Below are 22914 nucleotides of genomic sequence, written 5' to 3' on the forward strand. Positions count from 1 at the left end.
TCACCAGTAAAAGACAGACCTTGGTATAATGGGTACTGTCAGCAGAGGGCTGCCAAGACGATCAAGGGGCTGGGACATATGACACACAAGGAGTGGCCAAGTGAGCTAGGTTTGTACAGCTTGGGGACAAGGCAGCAATGAGGTAGACTTTACTACTCCGCTCAATTTTCATGTGGGAGTGCATAGAGAAGTCACAACCAGACTCTTTTTGGATGCACACAGCGATAAGACAGGAAGAAATGAACACAATTTGGAAAATGGGAAATTTCAGCTAGCTGAGAAGAAAAGCTCTCTTTCCATGTGGGCGGTCAAACACTGGAAGAGGTTGCTCAGACATACTGTGGTATCTCCATCCTTGCAGTTACTCAAAATTCTGGGCAAAGTCCAGAGCAACCTGCTCTAGTTAGACTGACTTTTGAGCCCGGGTTTGAGCTAAATGACTACCAGAGGTCCCCCCCTACCTACATGATCCAATAAATCCAAATGACTAGTAATAGAGAACAACATAAAATACTTCATAAAGTTACTCTTCTCATCTGAACCTTGTTAAGTCAGCAAAGAAAAGATAGAGCTTTGGCCTGACAGAGGCTTTTCTGGCATGAAAACAAAGTTTTTGCAGTTAAAGAAGTTATTCATTACTCACATTTGAAGCTTCTTGGAAAATAATGGTCCTACTCCCATCACTAAAAATTAAGGTCTAGTTAAAGGATGAAAATATTACATGACAACTGTGCTACTGGGGATTTACAGTGTAGGAGCTGAAGATGCTTAATTTAACATTTGGGTCTCTTATTACAACACTTATCTGACTTGAGAAACCTATGCCAAAAAAAGAAAAGACCTATGTAGGACATGAGCTCAAACTAGCTAGTACTTGAAGTTTCTCATTATGTCCACATCTTTCTCTTCCAGCAAGTATAAAGGAACATATGGAGAGCTTTAAACCCTAAACCAAGTTTTATTTGGAAAAAAATGAACTTTCAAATTGCATAATTTTGATCCTTCCTTCACCTCGCAAGACTGTAGATTTCTGCTCCCTACTCCCTTCTGCTGTCTTCCAGACTTCGCTCTCACTTTGGGCTCACAGCTTATTCCTACACTGCTTCTCTGCTTTCCCCTCTTCCTCTGAGGAGTTCCTCAAGCAAACACCATCAGTTGCTATTCCACCCACCCCCACATTCTCAGCCACAGCCTGTGTGCAAAGACACATGGAAATAACGTTAAAAATTGCAAGTAGCTACTTTTGAGTGTGAAAATACACAAACACTGAGATACAAATGTATTTGCTACTTAAACAAAAGCCAGCTAAAAAAACCAAATAGGCTAGAATAGAAATAGGCTACATGGTTAAAGACCAAAAAAAAAAAAAAAAAGAAGCTTTTTCCTGCATCACTACCTCTGAAATTTCATTTAACATACATTTAAAAGCATAATATGCCCAAGTCTTACAAACAGAAATCTTTAAGTCAGCAAGCTCTTTCCATTGACAGTATTAGACTTTAGATTAGAATTTTTAAAAAAAAAAGGTATTTTTGATTAGTGTTTTGTGAACTATGCCTCCTTCTTTCACTCACCTCACTTTCAAATTTACTTGTTTGCAGAAAGTAACTGGTCTCAGAGAGGTCAGCTCCTCCACATACCCTAATATCCTGAAGGGGCCATTTACTTCCAGTACCAAACAGCACCAGGAACCATGTGGCCAGCCTTCTCATCTATGTCAAGTTACTTCACAGAACTGGGAAATATACTCTCAAGTCAGTTATGAATGTCATGGTTTGTTTCATCAATCTTTTATTATTTTGACTTTGGAAATTGAAGTTGCACCTGGTCATTGCTTTCCCCATCCCAACATTATTCTTCATATGGCATTCAAAGTTTCCCCACTACTAAGCCAGTACGTTTGGCATCTCTATCAGTTTGTAGACACTCAGAGCCACACTTCAACCTGCGTTAATACACTCTCACAACTGACATATAACTGTATTAATGGAACACTTCTAATATGTCTGAAATCCACTTTACATCAACCATTTTCTAACAGATTACTAATTTTTAAAGAAAAGAAGGGGTTTAAGACATTAAGTTTAAATTATTAATTAAAAGCCAATCCCCCCCCTTTTGTTCTAAGATGACTTTAAGCTGTGGGCAAAACGCCAGGTCTTTGTAGAAGTATACATGAGGCCACCTAACAGTAAGCTTCATAGCGGAACCAAAGTCCTAAGAGCTTGAAGATAAAAGGCCCTACCCTTACAAGAATCCATTTTATACCTTTTTCATCAATACATATTGAGATCTCAAGCACTGATCACCTAACAGCCCCCAAGTACTTCAAGAGTTATTGATTTTGCCACTCTAGAATTTGTTCTGAAAGACGATTTATGCCATCTTGAACAAAATCCCAGAATAGTTTTCTGTTGTTAATTTTTTCTCCACAGATCAGTAGCTGTTTCAAGGTTGAATCATTTTATCATTACGGCAGTCCAAATTAGACCCTTAATTCATACAATCAGCCTCCTACACAGCATTTGAAAACCTTGTTCAGCAATAACAGAACTTCGAAAGAACTTTAAGTTACCTTCTAAGGCAACTGGGAACATTAAGACATCCAATGTAGTTTAGGACTAGAATAGAAGTTTGGGTTATAAATACTCCCAGAGAACAGGGAGGAAGTTGAATGCAATACTAAATACATTAAAGAATACAGGTTCCCTTGCTTTCATCAGATCTCATTCTGCACAGAGAGCGGCAGAGTCTTTACATTATGAGCTCAATTCACTACCATGGCTGCACCAAATTCGAGGAGGAAATGCTTTACTCTTGCTGACTTAGAATGCAACACATAAAAACTGCCAACACACCTGAAGGGAGAAATCATTCAGTTCAACCAGCTCTGTACACTTTCCATTAAGCTTCTTTGTGATCACTAGAGCTGAGCTGGCAGAGATTTTTTTTCTTCCTCCACAAAGAGTTCTCAAAAATAAAGAGTAAGCTCACAATTTGACCCCTATTTTTGCCACTGGCTGGGTCTACAGATTTAGTCTCTATCAGTGTAATGGCATTACACAGCAACTTTTCCCACTCAAATGGTAACTTTTCCCATTCCACCTCAAACCAATACATACCCCAAAGCTACATAAGAATTTAAGCGATATCCAGTTCAAGAGGATTGGAAATTACTCCAAATTAGGCAGCTAGTCAATAGAAATTAAAAAGCATCTTAATAACATGAGAGAGTTACAACAGCTGCTGTCTCTTATAACAGTGTAGAGCCCTAGGGGATGCTACTGACACTTCCACTCTCTTTTCTCCCCCACGGTTTCTCTGCCTGGCTCCTGCACAAAGAAGAGAACAGCTCCTTCATTTTAAAGAAAATCGTATTAAGACAGCCTATTTCCAGAATTAAATACCGGAAGAAGCCAAAACCCCACCCCTACATGATACATTAAGCTAGATTAAAAAGGAAGCAGTAAGGTCTGCATGAAAGGAGCAAGCAAGTTTGCTTGGGTAAATCACTAAGTTCTCTTCCAGACAGCTAGAAGATCAGGTGATCATTTTCATAACATGCACCTCTGTCTCAAAACTTACTAAGTTTCTCAGTTATCTGTAAATTACAGTCATGGGTGAATAAGAACAATCAATTCCTGACTGAATTAGCACTGATCACTGCTTTATCAATACTAACCATTAACAGTAAACATGAGTTCTAGTCATTTTTGTAGGCAACCTGCTGAAGTTTATCGCAGCAGCTTCAAAAGTCTGAAGACAAGACTTATCTTTGGATCAAAAGTTTTCCAGAGCTGTGACAACCCTGATGCTGAAAAGTTCTGTCCCCATCAATCATTTGTCTGCTGCTCTGAGCAGGGGAAATCTCACAGGAGACAAGTACAGTGCAAAAAGTAGTTAAGGAGAGTTGCTAGTTGTTGCCACAACTTCCAAGACAAGTTATCTTTAAACACATAGAAGAAAAGATTAGCAGACAGCATTACTATCTCAATCAAGTTGGATCACATCAGCCTAATTTCCGTCTAAAATACAGTAATTGACTCTGAATAGGAACAGTAGGAAGGAAACGCTTTAAAAAAAAAAAAAAATAATTAAGAAGTATAACTTTAGAAACATTTCCCATTAGTGTCATAAGCCAGAAAAAACATGGTCTAGAAAACAAATGTGATGTGGCAGGGGCAGAACTCCCTGGAAAGCAATTTTGAGAGTTATATCAAACAAAAGGTTTATTACAAAGGAATTTCATTCTATTCAATGTTTACATCAACAACGTGGATGCTGAATACAAAATACATTTATTAAATATGCCAATGATGAAAAGCTAGGAAGGACAAAATTAAAATTTAAATCAATTTTACAAATTAAAGAACTGACAGAAGAGGAACACAATCCAGTGGGGATGAGCACAAAATTCATATAAAAAGCAAATGGGAAATATAAGTATTAGACTTTAAGAAAATGAATAGTGTCTAAATCCCAAGCTGAACAGCCAATGCCAGGCAACTGCAAAGTAGGCAAACATCACTGAAGTGTACAACCACAAGCACAACTTTCAGAATAAGCAAAGTAATCTTTTTTTGCTCCACTTTGTAGTACACTTATAGATGAAATACTGTACCCCCACTGCAGCATCCCATTTCAAGAAAACAGCTGACACAGAGGAGGAACATTAAGAATGGCCTACAATAAATACAGCATGAGCTGGATTTGGTTACTTTTTAAGAAGAGAAGGTTGAAAGAGAACTTCCTAAGAACCAAAGTACCTAGTAGGCTACTGCAGAGAAGGGGGGATCAATTTGTTCTCAGTTTCTCAAAAGACAGAAGATGCAATGGGCTTAAAATTGAAGTTAATAAGATTCATGCTAAACATTGCGGGGGAGACAACACCACTTTCCAATAGAAAGGACAATGAAACTCTTGAGCAGAGTACCGAAGTTCTTTTAAAGCACCCAACACAAAGGAAGGAAAAAACCCACACTGTCAGTAGCAGGACCTCAGGAAATTGTTTAATCCTTCTCATTCCTTACATTTATAAAAAAAACTGTATAAAGCTTACTGGCTCTAACATTCATTTCAGTAGAAGATACCAAGGTATGGTAGAGAATTTGTTCTTTTTTTCCCACTTTAAATATTTGTGACTTTTTATTCTCTTCTCCCCACTACCTTCAGCGTAGCCTTGATTTTCAATTAACACTCTTACATTTTTATGATTATCATAGTTACCGTGGCTGCAAAGAACAGAGTCTATCTTACGCTCTGTTATTGCTAGAGCTTTAAAAACACTCAGTAGTCAAATAAAGGACTGCATAAGAAGAAAAAGGAAACCTACTAATAGTTTCTATTCAGCTCTTCCAATTCCATGACTCATGGGTTTACCGCTGATTTATACTTCCATAGAATAATGGAGCACACAGTAAGTTACACAGACATGAGGAAATGGAGAGTATAATGGAAGCAAATTAATGAAAATCAATAGTTTCGAAGACTAAACTGCACTGATAATAAAGCTCATGGGGTTTACAGAATTAGACAGATTTCACTGTTTCATGTAAGAAAATTAGACAACACTTTCAATGCAGTGTTCTTTCAAGTGTGTAGTTTAAAAGATTACCTTCCTAGTTTAATTAAACTTATCATTAATAATTATTCATTATTATTTATTACATTGCAGGCACACCAGCAAGGGAGAAAATGTGCCTTGATTAGGACTTCTAAGGTCCCCTCTCAATCCCTCATACATAGACTAGAGAGGCAAAGCAAGTCCTACCCCATACACCAGGTTTTACCTGGTAACCTAACAGAGGCAGACAATGAGTTTGGACAATGTCTCTTCAACATTAGATGTGGAATTCTTCTCAACTAGTTTTAGACATCAAGTCCCAATGAGCCATTCCCATCTTCCTTTATAATCAGTGAAAGGAAGAACTGGCCCTCAGGAAGACAATTCAGCAGGTATCAGACATGTCTTAGACCCTCCAAAGGACTGCCTGTATTATTCCATTTCTCCCCACTGTCTACAGAGGCAGCCTAACATCACTGACTCAGACTTGAGACCAACTCTTCCCTGGCATCCCGGGTATAGACATCTAACATATCTCTTCCCTTTCCTTCCTCAAGCAATGTTGGCTAAGGCTCCGTAGCCTCAGCTTCTTGGCACCACTGAAGGAAAGCCACGTTCCAGACATGGAGCTAAACACAAGCATCATCAACTTCAATGACTTCCAGAGAGGGCAAAGCAAATACACAAAAGACTGTTCCTCAAAAAAAAAAAAAAAAAAAAAAAAAAAAAAGACAGACAAAAAAAAAAAAAGGATTCCACGCCAGTCTCAGTTACTTTATGTTATAACACCCATTTTTGTAAGGCAGAGTAAATAACCCAAGCTGCAGACACAATGCATAGCAGTAACTCTCCTGTCCAATGTATGGGGGGCTATGCTACTGATGCAAGAACTTCCACATGAACCTAACTGCATCTTCATGGGAAAAGTCCCACTGGTTTAATACTACTAATTATTTGCAATGTTGAGCTGAAAACTACACTATTAAGAATTTGATTTAAAACTGCATCAGCTGCATACCCTTCTCAATACCCTCACCATCCAGACAGCAACTTTTGTAAAAGTGAAAGCTATACATTAGTATGAAAAACTAATAGCCTGGCTCTGTAAACACTTAAGCAGGTATTTTAGCAGAACATCTTGCATCCTGAAAATTAAAACATATGCAAATGTTTGAAGAAATAAAGTCTCAAGTTATTGTTTTGGCTTGTTTTTTCTCTGTTAAAGTACTGTCATTCAAAAGAATAACTGATTCTTAACAAAAAAGATAGTTCTACACCTTCACAATAGCATCCAATACACTGACAACAAACAATTTTTCATACTGAAGTACCTAAGCTGGGACAAGGACTCGGGACACTTCATACCATGCAGTCTCCCATACAGGACTCTGCAAGTCATGCAGAGATAAAGGTCCAGTGACATCAAAATTAGAACTGACGCTTGCACTTAAAAAAGTTCAAATCGCTGAGGCACAGCAGCAATTTCTGCCCTGTGTTCCTTCTTGGGACCCAAGACTTGAAAACGTCAACATCAGAAACAGGAAAAGCTGAGATAAAGTCTCTTCAAAACCCTGATGAGATTTCAGAAGTAAAACATCTTTAAACACACTGCCCATGAAAGACAAAGAACCCAGGGTGAGGTAGTGCTTCACACACCTTCTAAGACCCTTAGGACCATCATCCACTCCCCCCTTTCCCTACCACCTAACCACTTCCCCCATGAATTCTAATTACAGTTTCTTCGTGAACTCTTCTAAAGACCTGAATTAAAAGGTAGGACTTAATCTACCTTACTCATAACAAAATAGCAAAGAAAATACTTCCAAGAAACACTTGCCTAATTTTTTTTACTTATGTTACACTATTACCAGCCTTCTAAGAAGCAAATTTTCAGAATGTGGAGATTTACACTCCAAATCCCTTATTCCCTCTGTGTAGTAAGAGATAGGCTACCTACACAGAGATCTGAAAGAACAGACTATATTAACACCCTGCTATGAGGAGAAAAAAAAAAAAAATCCAAAATACACTTACCATCCTCACTGCATCAAATATATGGCACAAGAGATCAAACACGCCAGTACCAAATTCATAATATGGTTTGTCCTGCTGCCCTCCTAGCCACAAAGAAAATTCATTATCAAATACTTAACCAATTTAGCCTAATTTTCTGACTCTATAGGTGGAAGGTAGAAGAGAGAAGTTGAGCTATTCAAGGAAGTCTAATGCCTCAAATACATTCAGAAGCTTTAAAGGATGACTTAAAAATAACTAGTATACTTTACGTTAGACTCATATGCTAGTTTCTTGCCTATTTTAAGCATACAGTCTCCTCATTCCCAATTCTCCGTTCAGACATTTAAAAAAAAAAAAAAAAAAAGTCACAAACCAAACTTAGATGCATGCCTCTAATAGTACAGTCCTCCAGCAAAGTATTTTAGGCTTGATTCCAACTTTACCAGGAGCAAAGACATTCACAGCAGAGATAATCAGCACTTTGGGGTTATCTGATTCATTTTACAGCTCCTTGAAAAACTGAAGTCAAGCTACATGATTACGAAGAGAAAACAAGGGAAAAATGAAAAGGTGTCTGCCAGCGCAGGATATAACACAAGAAGAAACGAGTATTAGAAAGATGCAACAAATAATTACTCACAGCACTTTCCTCACTTAGGTAAAGACGAATCAAGAAGTGCTATGTCACACTAACTAAATCGTTCACTACCTAAACAAAAAAATAAAAAAACCCCACTATTCAGCTCTAACGGTGAAATGTCACTACATGTCTTTCTTCAGCCAAAACAATTACTAATTATCCACCGAATAACCATTATGACCTGCTTTGTAATTCAACTCAGAAGTTTTAAATTTACTTAATATAATCATGTTTTTATTTCAAGGTACTGAAGCCGCTACTCCAATTTTACTGCCCGTTTGTAATGTTTGCAATTCAATTTAGCGCTCAGTTATTTACCTACCAATATTCTTCATGAGAGAGGAAAAGAGGACTTCAGTGGCAGATTATTTGTTTTCAGACATTTCTACAAGTATTACTCTTCCTCCTCCCTTCCCTGGTTTACATTACAAGTTTACTGAATATTCCTTAAAGCTGTACAGTTACCACCAAGTTATTTTGTCCTTGAAGACATTCACAGCATTTCTCTTCCATTAGCACACAAATACATACTTATTATCTTCAGCTAAACATCTTTCACAAAATTGCGTGAACTACCTTAACAGTATTCTGCAAGTACAGTCCAAGTCCACAACAATCAACAATAAATTCAAATTACCCTGCCTGGAGTCATGCAAAATGTGACTAGCTTTGCGGTATGGGAAGGTCTTTGATGTTCAAGTCAAATATTCTATACTCTTCAAATCATTCAACAACAACAATAATCAACTCTATTGTCTTCATGAATAGGCCCTGTGAAAATGAGTCCACCTAGTCATGGATTGTACCTGTTTTTAAATGACAAGGCACAAAACAATGTGTGAGCGGTCCTACTGAAAATTTGAAGTTTGCAGACTCATGAAATTAAGATGGACAGTAAAATGAAAGCACGTAAGTTAGCTGAAAAACTATATAACTAAAAAAAAAGGTATTTTTCCTAAATATTTTACAGATGCTGAAGTTACAATCATTACAGGGCAAAGGTTTAAGACAAAACTCAGCTCATACCTTCTTACTACACATGTTCAAAATCTATCATACAAGTGAAGACAGGATCTAGTATTAGCCTGATAATCTGATTTAATAGTAAACAAATCAGAACAAAGCCCAAAACTTACTGAATCACCTAGAGCTATCTCGTATGGAGAGATTACCCATCTGGCAATTTTTTTCATTTTAAAACCAGACAAGACCTTTTGCAAGACCCCACAAAAGCACAATACAAGATAACATGCAGGGAGGCAACATGCACGCAAAATTCAGTACTTTTCCACCATCATTAGATCATCCAAAGAACATTAAGGGTGTGATTTTTTGCTAGTACTGCGTTCCTGCACAGAGCCTGGCACACATCGTCTCCCGACTTTCAGCTCGCACATACAGCGAGCGATCAGTACACAACGGGAAGCAGAGAACCAGTCTATCTGCCAACAATAAACACGGGAAAAAGAGAGTTGAAGGGCTTCTGGATACTTCAAACTCCACTAGTTACACCGTTCGGCAGCTGCAGCGATCCATTAGATTCTGCAGAGGCACCCTTCTTACGCAGAAGAGCGTAGTGTTTTGTTAAAAGCAAGTTTCAAAAGGACAGATAGGAGAAACTTGCGTAAAACCGAGCAGAGTTTCTCTCCCGCTAACCTCTACAAAAGGCAGCTGCACACGCGCTACGTGGAATCAGCACAAATTTGAGGTGAAGCGAATGCGTTACAGGTAACAAACAGGGAGGGGACCAGCCCAAACCAGAACCTCCTCCGGGAGATAAGCCTTTTTTTTTTCTTTTTTTTTTTTTTATTCCCCCCGTTTGCTTCTTAGTGACGACGGCAGCGAGCAATTCTTGCCAAATTGCCGGCGAGCGGGACCCACTGACGGCAAGCCTTCCCACCGCGCTGGGAAAAGTGGGCACAGACTTCCAGCGGGTGGAAATCAAGCCCCGCGGCGAGACCTTCCAGCGGGTTTCCCCGCCACCTCGCGTGTCCCCCGTCCCCCCCCCCCCCCGGGGGGGGCGGCGGGCGGAGGGAGGGCCGCCGCCGCCGCTCCCCCCGCCGCCGGCACTGACCTGAGGGTGCGGTTACCGGCGCAGCCCCGGCGTTCCATAGCGGCGGGCACGCAGCTGGTGAGCTCGGTCCAGTCGGCGTGCAGCCCGCAGCTCCAGCCGGTGGAGAAGCGGGAGAAGAGCCAGGTGTCCTTGTCGCCGCCCGGGCGGTGGCAGGCGCACTTCTTCTGCCCGGCCCGGCAGTAGCAGGGCTGCTCCAGGCGGATGTTGCGCACCAGGTGCCGCCCGAAGGTGGTGCCGCCCGTCTTCTGGATGTGGAGGAAGACGATCACGTCGCGGCCCCGCATGTCGAACCGCACCCGCCGACACAGCTCCCCCCGCGCGAACGGGAACTTGGCCACCAGCCGCGGCAGCGCCGCCGCCGCCGCCTCCGCCTCCTCCTCCTCCTCCTCCGCGGCGCCCGCCGCCGCCGCCGCCTCCTCCTCCTCCCGCTCCGCCGGGCCCCCCCAGCGGCGGGCGGCGGAGGCCGGCGGGCGGCGGGGGCAGGCGGCGCCGGGGCAGGCGGGCGACACGTACTGGTAGACGATGAGCAAGAAGAGCAGGGCCAGCAGCGGCGGCAGCAGCCACCTGTTGAAGCGCTCGTCCATGGCGATGCGCGGGGGCAGCGCGGCGCGGCTTTAGGCGCTGCCGGGCGCTGACAGGGCGGACGGCCCGCTCGGATCCCGCAGCCGAGGGGCGCCCGGCTCCCTTCCCGACGGCATGGTCCTCGCAGGCGGCCGCGGCTCGCTCCGCACCGCTCAGCTCAGCTCAGCCCAGCCCAGCGCGCCGCGCTCCAGCCCGCCCGAGGCGGCCATCCCGCACCCGCTCCCCGCGGCTGAGGCGAAGGGGAGCCGCCCGCCGGGCGGGAGGCGCCGTGGCGGGAGCGCCTCGCGCCGTCCCCGGCGCGCGCTGCCGGGCGGCGGCGGCAACGGCAGCTCCCGAGCCCGCTCCACCGGCAACTCTCCAGCCCAAACACACCGCTCGGCCCCCGGCGGGGCGGCCCCCGCCCGCCAGCCAATCGGAGCAAAGCCGGCAGCCTGAGCAGCCAATGGGCGAGCCTAGCACGCCGGCTCTATCGCCAATGAGAGCGGGCGCAGAGTTAAACGGGGGCGGTGGGAGTCGCTCCTCGCTCCCCTCCAGGTATCGGACGGAGACCGATCGCCCGCGGGTGGGAGGGGGGAGGCGGAAGCAGCCAATGAGGGGCCGGGGGCGGAGCGCAATGCAGCCAATGAGATTGACAAGGGGGCTGCGCCAGGTGCGCTCGCGGCACGCCCCCCCTCCGCTGCTGTGGGGTCCGGGGCGGCGGGGCTGGCGCGGCCCTGCCGGCGCCTCGGGGGGGAGGCCGAGGACGTGATTTTTTTCCTTTTAAACTCCTTAATATCCCGTTATTTTTGCTCGGGCGGGGGCGGGGGAGGGTGTCTTGTACCGTTTGCGGTTTCCAGCCCGTGCCCGTAACCCCAGTGTTAAAAGTATTCCATATAACTGGGTCGGACAACACTGACTACTACACGGATTAACTAATTAAATGTAGATGAGATGATCTGCAGCGCTGTTGGTCCTTGTGGTCTTCAAAGCATAAAGTCCCAAATGCTGAACTGACTTGGCGGCAAACTTTATATTCCCAAGGCAGGAACATCGATTCCCCAGCAGCTACTTTATTAAAAGCCCCTTCACATATTTACAACAATCCTCAGTCTGAAACTGTGTTGTTTTCCCTGTTGAAAATTCATTTTTAATACACATTCAAACCTTCAGCTTACAGGTCACACTTAGGTGAGTTTTGTCAAAAAACACTGTTTTGTCTGCGATGAGCTCTCCAATTTTTTAAAAGTCTGTTACAAACACTTCATATACAAGCCTTGTACAGCTCCTGGATTAGAATATATTAATATGCGAAGCATTTCATGTTAGAACTGATTGCACATCTCAGTTATTTAATTACAGAATGCCTTTATTTACTGAGGCATTAATTAGATATCTGACAGCACTAAAGCAACTTTCTTGCTCAACTCTAAGGACAACTTCACCTCTGGAAGGCTGGTAACAGAAGAGTAGTGCCTTCCCATGGGACCATTTAACTTTACAATAAAAAAAAATAGTTAGACCAATGTATTTTAAGCTTAAGATTTTTATATAGAAAGTAAGAGTATTTGGACTCTTGGAAGAGAGTATCAGCTCCCATTAAAGCTTGCCAGAAATAATAGAAATTACCACAAAATAATCCAAACAAAAGGAGTTAAAACTCTAAACATTGTGAGATATTCCAAACGTTGCTACCACAAGAGCAAGGGCACACACCACCTGACTTCAAACACATGAACGTACCACCCACACATACACATTTCCAGGGTCCCACAGCAGTGTTAATGTATTACGCTGGTAAAAGTCAGAGAGTAGCAAGTTCTTGGGTCTTGCCAAGACATCAAAAGAGATGCACTTTTATCTTCAGTGAAATTTTGTAAGGAGAACACCATGGCTTACCTGGTGGAATTCACCTTTGTACAGCCACACACCACGGTACTGGAAGCCCGGTCCCTCCATCCTCTGGCAGAAGAAAATGCAGAGACTGGTGTCAAATAAACCTGTTCAGTCTGTAATGACAAGAGGTGTGCACGCAGTCACTCTTTCCAAAGTGGAAAACAGCATTTTTGTCTTGGAAAATCACCGTGTTCTTTGCCAGCGAGATTAGCAGAGCATCCATCTTCCCTCTAGGGAGACCTGACTTTTCTCTGCTATGCCCACCACCGTGCTCACCTGCTTTCTGACTCCCTGGGCCTCCCAAGTGTGGACTTAATGAGGTTGCCTTTTAACCTCTCTCTTTCTTTTACTAGGCGACAGGAAGCCTATTCCAGAGAAATGTAAATTTGTATACATGTAAGATATAGAAGCATTTTGTTCTCACCTCAGCCTATTCATTATGTAACAAGCAACCATCGGGAAAAAAAAAAAAAGATGCAACATTAAAAATAGCCTTGTTTTGGTAACAGAATAGCACTAGTAAGGCTTGTGTGGGTAAATTCGTATTTGGAATAAAAGCATTGCCAAAGGATTTAGACTGAAGTAAGATACAGAAATGCTATTATAATTTAAGATTTTCTCATTAAATACCAGATTGTTGACACTGTACCTTCATCTCCATGAAAAGGAGATCAAAGCTAAATTTGCTAAACAGAGAAATTGTGAATTTCAGTTAAATTTAAAATTCTTATTTATTTAAACTTACTCAAGACAGTGACTGATTTATGAAGACTGGCAAAAAATATTTTTTACTGGACAGAAAGGATGCACAAGAGAAGTAAAAATATTTATAATAAGGTTTAAATGAAAAACTTGACTTTTAGAAAGCTCTCATTTTTCTGAAACTAGAAAAAAAGTACTTTCAGGTCCACATGAATTAATGTGTTTATGCAGCTTTCAAAGACAGGCTTTTACTTATGAATTTTAATATTCTTAATGATGGTTCATGGCTTTATGTAGAGTCACAACCCATGGCACGTCCAACCACCACCCAGTTCTTCCCAATTGCATACGGGGTGTGCAGTTACACCCCAAGTTATACTGAACGTGGCCCTAGTTCAAACAGCAGTTGGGGTCACCAGAGTGAACCTGGGTCTCACGATGCTCAGCAGAGGCAAAGTATCCCTACGCAGAGAACATAGCCTTTTCATTTGGTAGCATTTTATGTTCTCTTTATAGAGGTCCATGTTACTGTGCAAGGCCCTGTGGGATTAAGCTTTAATAAAATCAGTTAGTTTCTTTAGAAGTCAATGGCTGTAACTCATTAGCATCAATGAAGCGATGATAAGGGTCATTCTGAACACAGTCGTGCTGCCATCGATTTAATGGGAACACGACCGGGTTCAAAATGAAGCCCTAAAAATTGCATACACTGTTCAATCCCAACATTTTCCCTTTCAAATACAACTCATCTGTAAATCTCCAATGAGAGTTTAACTACAAGGAAAATCCAAAGTCACTTACAAGCTAGTTTTGAGATACTCTTACAAAATGAATGTAGTTTCTGTGGATTTCAAAATAAAAGAATTACGAGTAAGATTTAGGATTCTCTTTTTTCTAACATAATAATTCCTCAAGATCCTATGCTGTCAGTGTTTAGCTCAGAGTTCACCAATCATTCAAATAAAATAATCCTGAAATGACCTATTCCTCCTAACAATTTCAGGCAAAATACCTTCACCTGTTAAAATTTACATGCCAGCTCTACTGTCATTTCTACCAGATGCATGAAAATGTGCACACAAAATTATTTTAAAATTCCAGCACAGTATGTCCCTTCTCCTTGCCAATTCCGAGGTAACACTCAACACATTTTCCGAGTCGCTAAAAATAAAAATTGGCATACCTACCATTTATTTTAAAGGTCAATACAATATTTGCTAGTCTGAAGCAATGGGCATGTGAAACAGTGTCAGTGCCAACATCAGGTTTGTACAAAATGCATGAGTAGGCAAACGATATTATGAAGCAAATGTGCAAAAGTATGATTTCATTTAGCAATTACCTGTCTGACAAGGTTAACATCTAATAGATCTGTTAATGTAAAATTAAAGTGACACCTACCTCACACTGGTTTCTTGAAATTATTTATCACCGCTTGACCTGAGCCGTTTCAACACTTGTAGCCAGTTGAGATTTCCAATAAACCAATTCTTCATTGTGCAGCAAGCCCAGGTGTCTCCCTTGTCACAAGGATAAAAATTGTTAAATTAATAAACTCATGTTAACTTCAGTCATCTCTCTGGGATTAATTTGTTCCAAGGTTTAAAGTATAAACCTCCCTTATTTTTTGTCAGTATGTGCGCTTACTGAACCTTCCATTTCAATGGCACACTGAGTGCCGTAGTCTTCCTTTTAAAACAATTTATGCATTATACTGTCACCAGTCCATCTTATTGTAAAGTTGCAATTCATTATGAGGCTTGTTAATTTTCACTTCTCCTGCTTGCCATTCTTCTTCTGGATATAATAACTTTATTAAACCTATGACCCCCTTTTATTTCCTTTAGTCAGAAAGCAGACAATATAGAAGCAATGTTTTCAGTCAATGTCTCATATGTGCCAGACCATATGCAGTGGCTTCTGCAAGTCATTCCTTACATGTTGCTGCGTGATTTCCTTATGAGAGAAAGGATTAGCTATATTCTGCTTTGAATATTCATAATTCTCCCTGTGTAAGACGCTGACCCAGGACAATTAGAACATCTGAAATCACTTCCAGCATTCTAGTAATTTTTCTTTTGTTTAAAACCATGTAACTGCTCACAGAAATACTACAATACCTTTTTTTAGTTACAGTGTTGGGAAGATAGTTTCCCCAAAAAGGAACATGTCTGAAAACTTTGAGCCAGATTTTTTAGATCAATGCCAAAACTAGGTATTTATAGGTAGATCTCCTTTCTACCACGTAAACTTGGCCATCTTTTGCTCTTGCACCAGGGATCATTCCTGCGCTTTGCCTCTGCATTTAGCAATAAAAAATGAGAAGATGCTGTGACCATTTGGGCATGTGCCAACTAGCACTCTCCCAAACAACTCCTGGACATAGTTTGGGAGTCAAACCATTCCAGAAATCACTTCCAACCAGCACTCAGTGACCAAGATTACAGCTTCAGTGTAGGTCAGACCACGTCATGCTATTTGGCCTCAGTATCCAAGAAAGTTCCTGAACATGTTTAATTTACTGATGTAGACAACACCACTGAGTATTTGCAGTTTTTCATTTAAGGAAGAAAAATTTATGTTCTCTCCTGCCTTTCATACTGTGGCATAGCCAAGTTACATTGCAAAACTCAGGTTGAAGTTACAGTATGTTAGTTAGCAAAGAAAATCTCTGGCATGTAAGGGCCACGTACAGGGCTTACTGGAGTCCACTGCCTAGAGAATGGGGTGGCACTAGGGACATGAACCAGCGAGCCTTGCTGGTATCCAGCTATAATCAGAACTGTAGCAAGGATGATGCGAGGTGTGACCAGTGCCTGCAAATTAGCCAAAGAACCTCTGACTGCTGTTGCTGTTCAAAAGATTTGTGCAGCTTCACGATATGACCAGATAGGGTTGGTGAGTGGGAAGATACTTCGAGTGGAGTTACAAATATTCCAGTTATTGAAAGATGTAATATCAAATGACTAGCAGCAAATGCTGGTCCTGCACCAAAGGGAGAAAGCAAAGAGTATGAAATGCAGAGTGTTTTTTTGTAACCCCAGAACCCCTAAACATAGGGCTGTTTATGTATGCTTCTCTACAACTGGAATCTGCAACATGAAGATAGCCTGGGGAAAGCATTTAGCAGGACAGACACAGCAAATTGCTCTCCCATTTCTGTTCTGTGCACAGAAGAACTTAGATGTACTTATACACATTCCTTCCAGCCCTCAGCGTTCTGAATCATGCAATATTTATGATGCAAACTTTAGCGTGTAGGGCAGCTTTTGCAGACTTATTACAGATCAAAGGCGTGTCATCTGTACCACGCCCACATTTATTTTTCCAGATTCAGGTACAAGTGGAAATGCTACAGACTCAGTCACTGTCAACCATGTGAAGGATGCTACTGCATTTGTATATGGTCTTTTGTTTTTCCCAGTGAAGAACAGTCTAACAGCGTGCAATAAATTCCCTTGTTTAAAGATTAAGGTGTCCAAGCCAACATCCAAGTTCCCAGATTGTAACTTCCTCCCAAGAATTGACTCTGATCAGGGAGATCAATGCAGAGAGAGATCTGTCTCTTCTGAAACTGCTACATGCTTCCTTCTGCCTAGCAAAAACTAATACATATCCTATCAGTATTCCTCCCAAGATCCCGAAACTTCTGCTATAGTAACACATAGGAGTTGCAAGACTGTGTAACACTGCCACCTGGTGATATGCATCACAGCAATATTTTCTTCCTCCTACCATCACCCAAAACCTTCTGCTTCCTTTCAGGTGATCTTAATGTGCAAGTCTCCATCAAACAAAACTTATCCCACTATCAGTTTATCTTGAGCTAAACTGTGTTTGTGTCTAGAAGTCAAATTACTAAGGTTTTCAAAGTTGTTCAGGCCATATCTTCTCTTTTCCTTCAGGACTGGCTTTTAGATGTGCGATGGATAGACATGGTCTAACTTGATCCAAATCCCCATCACAACTTTGTATGAAGTCTAGAAATTTCAGTGTTTTCTGAGAAATAAATCTGAAGTAATATTAGAAATTATCCACTAGGCCTCCCCTCCCTTCTTTTTTTGTTCATCTTTTCAGTCTTTGGGATGTGATGCAAAAAAAACCCCAAAACAAAAACAAAAAAAACCAAAGCCAAAAAGCCCCAGCAGCAGCAACGAAAAAAACCTTCCAAGAAGTTTCCCTCTTCAGGATAAAAAAAATGATTTCTGTAGTATTTGATCTCAGACTCTTTCATCTCTTTCACCTGATCTCTGTGGGATACAGATGGAAAATGGAGAAAAGCATTGCAAATGGTAGATCAGGCTCAACTTCCAGACTTGTAGCACCCCTATCTCGCTTTCACAGCTGTCCACAAGTCTGAACCTTTCTTTTACAACTGACCTGCAACTCCTTACTGAAAATCACAGCAAGTTCAGAACTGTTATCACTTTCTGGGTTGCCACTATTTCTTAATAGACCTTTCTTGGATTCATTTCAGCAAGCCGACCTGGATACTTTGAAGTTTGAATTCATGAACCGTACTTTTTTTAATGGAAAACAGGAGTTTTTAGAACAATTCAACCCTTTCCGAGAAGGATTCTAAGTCTTGTTTGGGGATTTTTCTTAACTCTTTCTTATTTACCTATCGTTTCATAAGCACCTAAATGCATGTAATCAGTGATTCTTCCCTAATGTATAGCCATACAAAGAGTTAATGTTGTCTTTTTGTGTATTCGTAAAATATAGGAATGGTAATATTTATTCTCTCAATCATCCTACCAAGATCAGTGAAATACTGGTCCTGCCATCAGTTAAAAGTTCAGTTGGACTTCTGGAAAATGCTGAGAGGAATTCAGGTTTAATTATGAAGGGATGTAAGTTATTTCACAGCTGGGGCTGCAGTGGTATTACTCCTATCACCTCAAATCGGCCGACCTACAAAAGCCACAGTGCAGAAAAGTCACTAGTACTGTAAGTGACAGGTTAGATGCTCATACTCAGTTTGAAGTCTTGGTTTGAGACATCTGCCTCCAGCACTAATTTATCTTATGATCTTGGATTAAAGTATGCTAGGAACTGTAATTACCGTAAGAACTGGGAATTTTAACCTGTAACAGCAAATTGTGGCAGAAAATGTCAAGATACTAAGAGTTCCCCTAACCCTCAGCAGAGAGAAGGATCTGTTGGCCTTGCAGTCTATCTGTGACAGACCAATGGCTAGGTAAGAAATACAAGAGGGAAGAAAAATTGTTCAACACTGTGACAGGTTTGAGATGAATAAACTGTAAATTCAGCGGGAGAGTTGAGGTGAAGATTGCTTGAGTGTTTGTTCAGATTAAGAATTGGCAAAAAATGAGGGAATAATTCTCCGGCTGGCAGAAAAGGAGATCAAAATAGAGGCTGGTCAAAGCACCTTGTTTAGCCAAGGGGTCTAAGGCACCTGAAGTTGAAGTGGTTTAGTGAGGAGAAGCATGTACATACAAACTACCAACATTGTATATCATTTTGTGGCAAAAGGAAAGCTGAAATAGAGTAAGAATTGCACTGCTAAGAGAAGACAGAGGTGGCCCACAGCACTGTAGTCACACTGCGGCTTGCAGACCACTGACAGTGAGTGAAATATCAGAATTTGTTCTGTGAAACAATTACCAGCCCCGAACACTCATCTGAGGCTATGTGTAAGCATAACTGGGAATTAACAGGCATTAAAATATTTTAATTGATGTTTATGATTGTAACATAACAATTAATATGCTGTAAAGCTATTTAAATACGGATGTTTTTAACATAATTATCATCCTCTCTCCCAACTGCTAAGCAATAGTAGGATAGAAGTTGTCCAGAGATTTTATAATTGCATTCCTTTAATAAAGTGTTTGAGAACCCCAAGTTTATAGCAAAAATGTGGAGAAAATGGGAGCTTACACCTTCTTTTGGAAGGAAGACTCTTAGAAAGACTCTTTTGGAAAAGTTTGCTAGGACCTCCAGCAGGCAGGATCTCCCATTTCATTCTTTAGTGTCATAGAGTAGACCTATCATTTAATCTTAATCCTTTCAGGAGGCTGTCCTGGTTTCGGATGGGATAGAGTTAATTTTCTTCTTAGTAGCTGGTACAGTGTGTTTTGGATTTAGTATGAGAATAATGTTGAGAACACACTGATGTTTTAGTTGTTGCTAAGTAGCGCGCATCCTAACTTAAGGATTTTTCGGTTTCCCATGCTCTGCCAGCAAGTAGGTGTACAAGAAGCGGGGAGGAAGCATGGCCAGGACAGCTGACCCGAACTAGCCAAAGGGATATTCCATACCATGGAACGTCATGCTCAGTATATAGACTGGGGGGAGTTGGCTGGGAGGAAGCATGGCCAGGACAGCTGACCCGAACTAGCCAAAGGGATATTCCATACCATGGAACGTCATGCTCAGTATATAGACTGGGGGGAGTTGGCTGTGAGGGGTGGATCGCTGCTCAGGCATCGGTCAGCGGGTGGTGAGCAATTGCATTGTGCATCACTTGTCTTTTCTTGGGCTTTTTTTTTTCTTTTATTTTTGTTATATTCTTTTTCATTACTATTACTATTATATTTTATTATTGTTGTAGTTAGAGTTGTATTTTATCTTACTTTAGTTATTAAATCATACTTGTCTCAACTCATGAGTTTTACTTTTTTTTTGATTCTCCTCCCCGTCCCAGTGGGAGCAGGGAGGAGTGAGTGAGCAGCTGCCTGGTGCTTAGCTGCTGGCTGGGGTTAAACCACAACAGAGGCCTAAGTATATCAGCCTAATATAATATTGTAGATTGTTTATAACTGTCAGAGTTATCAAAACTATAGTATGAACAGCAGTTTAACAAATGTGAATAACCAGTACCGGCAGCATATTTCTGATTTAACTTCATTTAATCTAGGAAGTCATGATCAAAGAATAATGGAAAACTGAAATAAAGATGAGGTTTCCAGCTAGAAACCTAGCTTTATTACAAACTAACAGATAAACATAATTTTCCCTTAGTTTAAGATGAGATATTAGTTATATATGATTACGATATATACCTATGTATAATCTCAGAAGTTAGCCAAATATCTGTCTAGATGCATGACCCTTTTATTTTAGTGACAAAGATATTCAAAAGAGTATGCATCAAGATAGTGTGCATCCAGCATTAATCCTGTTGCCTTCTCTTTCTTCCTTCCTACGTCTTCAGTGTCCCATAGCCTGGAACTGCACATCACTGCTTCAGCAGCACTAGGGAGGGGTGAAAAAGCTTGCACAGCATATCCCACCGGCTCTTACCTCACCACTGTGGTAAGCTTGCACGGCTGGAAATTCCTCTACCAGCGGAAAGATACAGGAGGTAGCATTAGCAGAAGCTAGCACATTAGGGGTTAAACAATTTGCATTTTGTTAATAACACTTCATTTTTGCCCTCAAAGTTTATCTACATTAAAATATTCTAAATGTAGTGTGTTTCTGTAAGTCTAATTATATGCGGTATGTGAAAACATATTTGATAATCACATTGCTAATTATGTGCAATCACTTCAATACACAGGTGCAAAGCTCCAGAAATATGCATATTTGAATCTCTTCATATGCAGATATAAACCACAACTTTGCAGTTACTTTAGTGTTCAGTGACCTGTTATTTCTCTGGGACTGTACTTCCTTGGATTTTTGAGTGGCTAGTGCCACTGGAACCAAAGAAATGTGCTAGGCTACTACAAACCTAGGACTGAATTTATATGTGTATGTTCCAGTGCTAAAAAACTGTAATTCCTGAGTTTTCCACGGTTTATGAACATTTTAAAGTACACATTTTATAATTCATTGACAGATACATCATGCTGACTTCAGAGATGTGGGAATCATAATTTCTAATTTTCTTCTGGGAGCTTTAATTCTCACAGTGTGCTTTAGCATATATATATTTGCCTGGAATATCATATATATGTGCATGTGAATGTGTCTTTTCCAGTTTGGATTAAACTTAAGAGACCTTCTTAATGCTTTAATAATAGAAGGTAATGAAAGACTTGAGCAATAAATCCATTTTCATTATATGTGTAATGGCTTGTGGCTGCACTTTTTGCTTCTCTTTCATTTACATGTAACTGTTATTTTTTACATTGATTTTTAAAGCTGTCTTCACAATGGATTGTAATTAGTTTTGTGTATAAATCATAAAAATTGGAAATTTTATATACTCAGATTAACTGAAAAGGACATAAAATATTAATTTGCATCATTCAAAAGCAATACTTCTATGTTCCCTCTAAAGCAATTCAGCATAAATTATTGGAAGGAATAGCTTTAGATGACTTGTCCATAAGTATTCTTTTTCACATTTGAGAAGTGAGCTGAAATGAGCCCTGACAGGCGAGAAACCTATCTACTAGTTTGCTACTAACATTACCAAAATGATAGACTGATGAGAAGGGACATAGCAAAATCTGAAAAGCAGCATTGGAATTTGTTCCACTGGAAACAAATCCATTGTGTTTCATACAATAAAGCAGCATGGCTTGTTCTGTTTTGCTTTAGCTACATAAAGCCTTAATTAAAATAAATTACACTTAAGAGTCACAGAATAGTTGTTATGGAAATTACGCATGCCAGCTACCATAACAGGGTTTGACTCTAGGTTTCTGCTAAATCAATAAGCTGAAAAGAGATTCTTCTATGAAGTCCTTTTTATTAAGAGCAATACAGCTCAAGGCAGGTGGCTCCGAAGAGGACCCTGAACAAAGAAATCCCTGGGCAATTATACCCTTACCATCTAAGTTCCCCACTCCTCACACGACAGTTCGGACCAATAGTAATATTAAGGTCTGGGGTCTTCCCGTTCTTCACTGGGTCCCTTCATTGTCCCTAGGCACGCCATCTCTTTTCTTATTTCTAAGGTTGCAGCTTCTGCTGACATTGTAGCTTCCTTATCTTCTGGCTTGAACTGGCTCTGGGGCCTTCTTTTACTTAACTAGTAAAAGTTCAACACATCTAGGTGAAAGTTCACGGCTTGTGGTCTAAGGCTTCAGCAAATTTAGCTAGTAATGCTAAGCAAGTTATGCTAAGCAAGTTCTAAATAAGTAGTATACCAAATCGCACAACATAGTTAGGTTGGAAGAGCGGGCTGGAGGCCATCTTGTTCTACTTGAGCATAAAGCAGGACCAGCTTCAAATTTACCTCAGGTTGCTCAGCACCTTTTCCAGCCAAGAGTCACAGCCCCATAAAAGACAGGGTGTAATCCTAAGTGTCACCACTCTCCGAAATTAGAATGACATAATGCCGAGGGGAGCATCCTTCTAGGAGGTGCATTATATTTTTCTTTCCTGCATTGGAGGTGTGCTAGCAAGACATTCAGCGGGAAGTAAAGGATAAACACAAGATTTCTCCGGCTGGCCGCTCAGACACACGCAACCTGTGAGCAGCTGGTCCCGGTGCCTGGCTTCTGCTGTGGCCCAAACACTGCTCCGTGCACAGGTGGCAAGAGG

General features: G+C 41.1%; 1 protein-coding gene and 1 long non-coding RNA gene across 2 annotated transcripts in view; both read right to left on the reverse strand.

Moving 5' to 3' along the window:
* The window catches only part of HS6ST3 (heparan sulfate 6-O-sulfotransferase 3), a 306807-nt gene extending 295584 nt beyond the window's left edge, over nt 1-11223 (reverse strand). Inside the window, exon 1 of the mRNA XM_052785999.1 lies at nt 10294-11223. Coding sequence (XP_052641959.1) covers nt 10294-10877 — 584 coding nt within the window. The 5' untranslated portion in view covers nt 10878-11223. The remainder of the gene's footprint in view (nt 1-10293) is intronic.
* Nucleotides 11224-12202: 979 nt separating this feature from the next.
* Nucleotides 12203-14944, reverse strand: LOC128141190 (uncharacterized). Its single transcript, XR_008234939.1, has 3 exons — nt 14851-14944; nt 12751-12860; nt 12203-12347 (listed from the first exon to the last, which is right to left on the reverse strand). It is a non-coding gene; the product is annotated as an uncharacterized LOC128141190 (long non-coding RNA).
* Between the last annotated feature and the right edge of the window lie 7970 nt (nt 14945-22914).

This window comes from Harpia harpyja, chromosome 4 (genome assembly GCF_026419915.1).
Source record: "Harpia harpyja isolate bHarHar1 chromosome 4, bHarHar1 primary haplotype, whole genome shotgun sequence".
NCBI classification, from domain to species: domain Eukaryota; kingdom Metazoa; phylum Chordata; class Aves; order Accipitriformes; family Accipitridae; genus Harpia; species Harpia harpyja.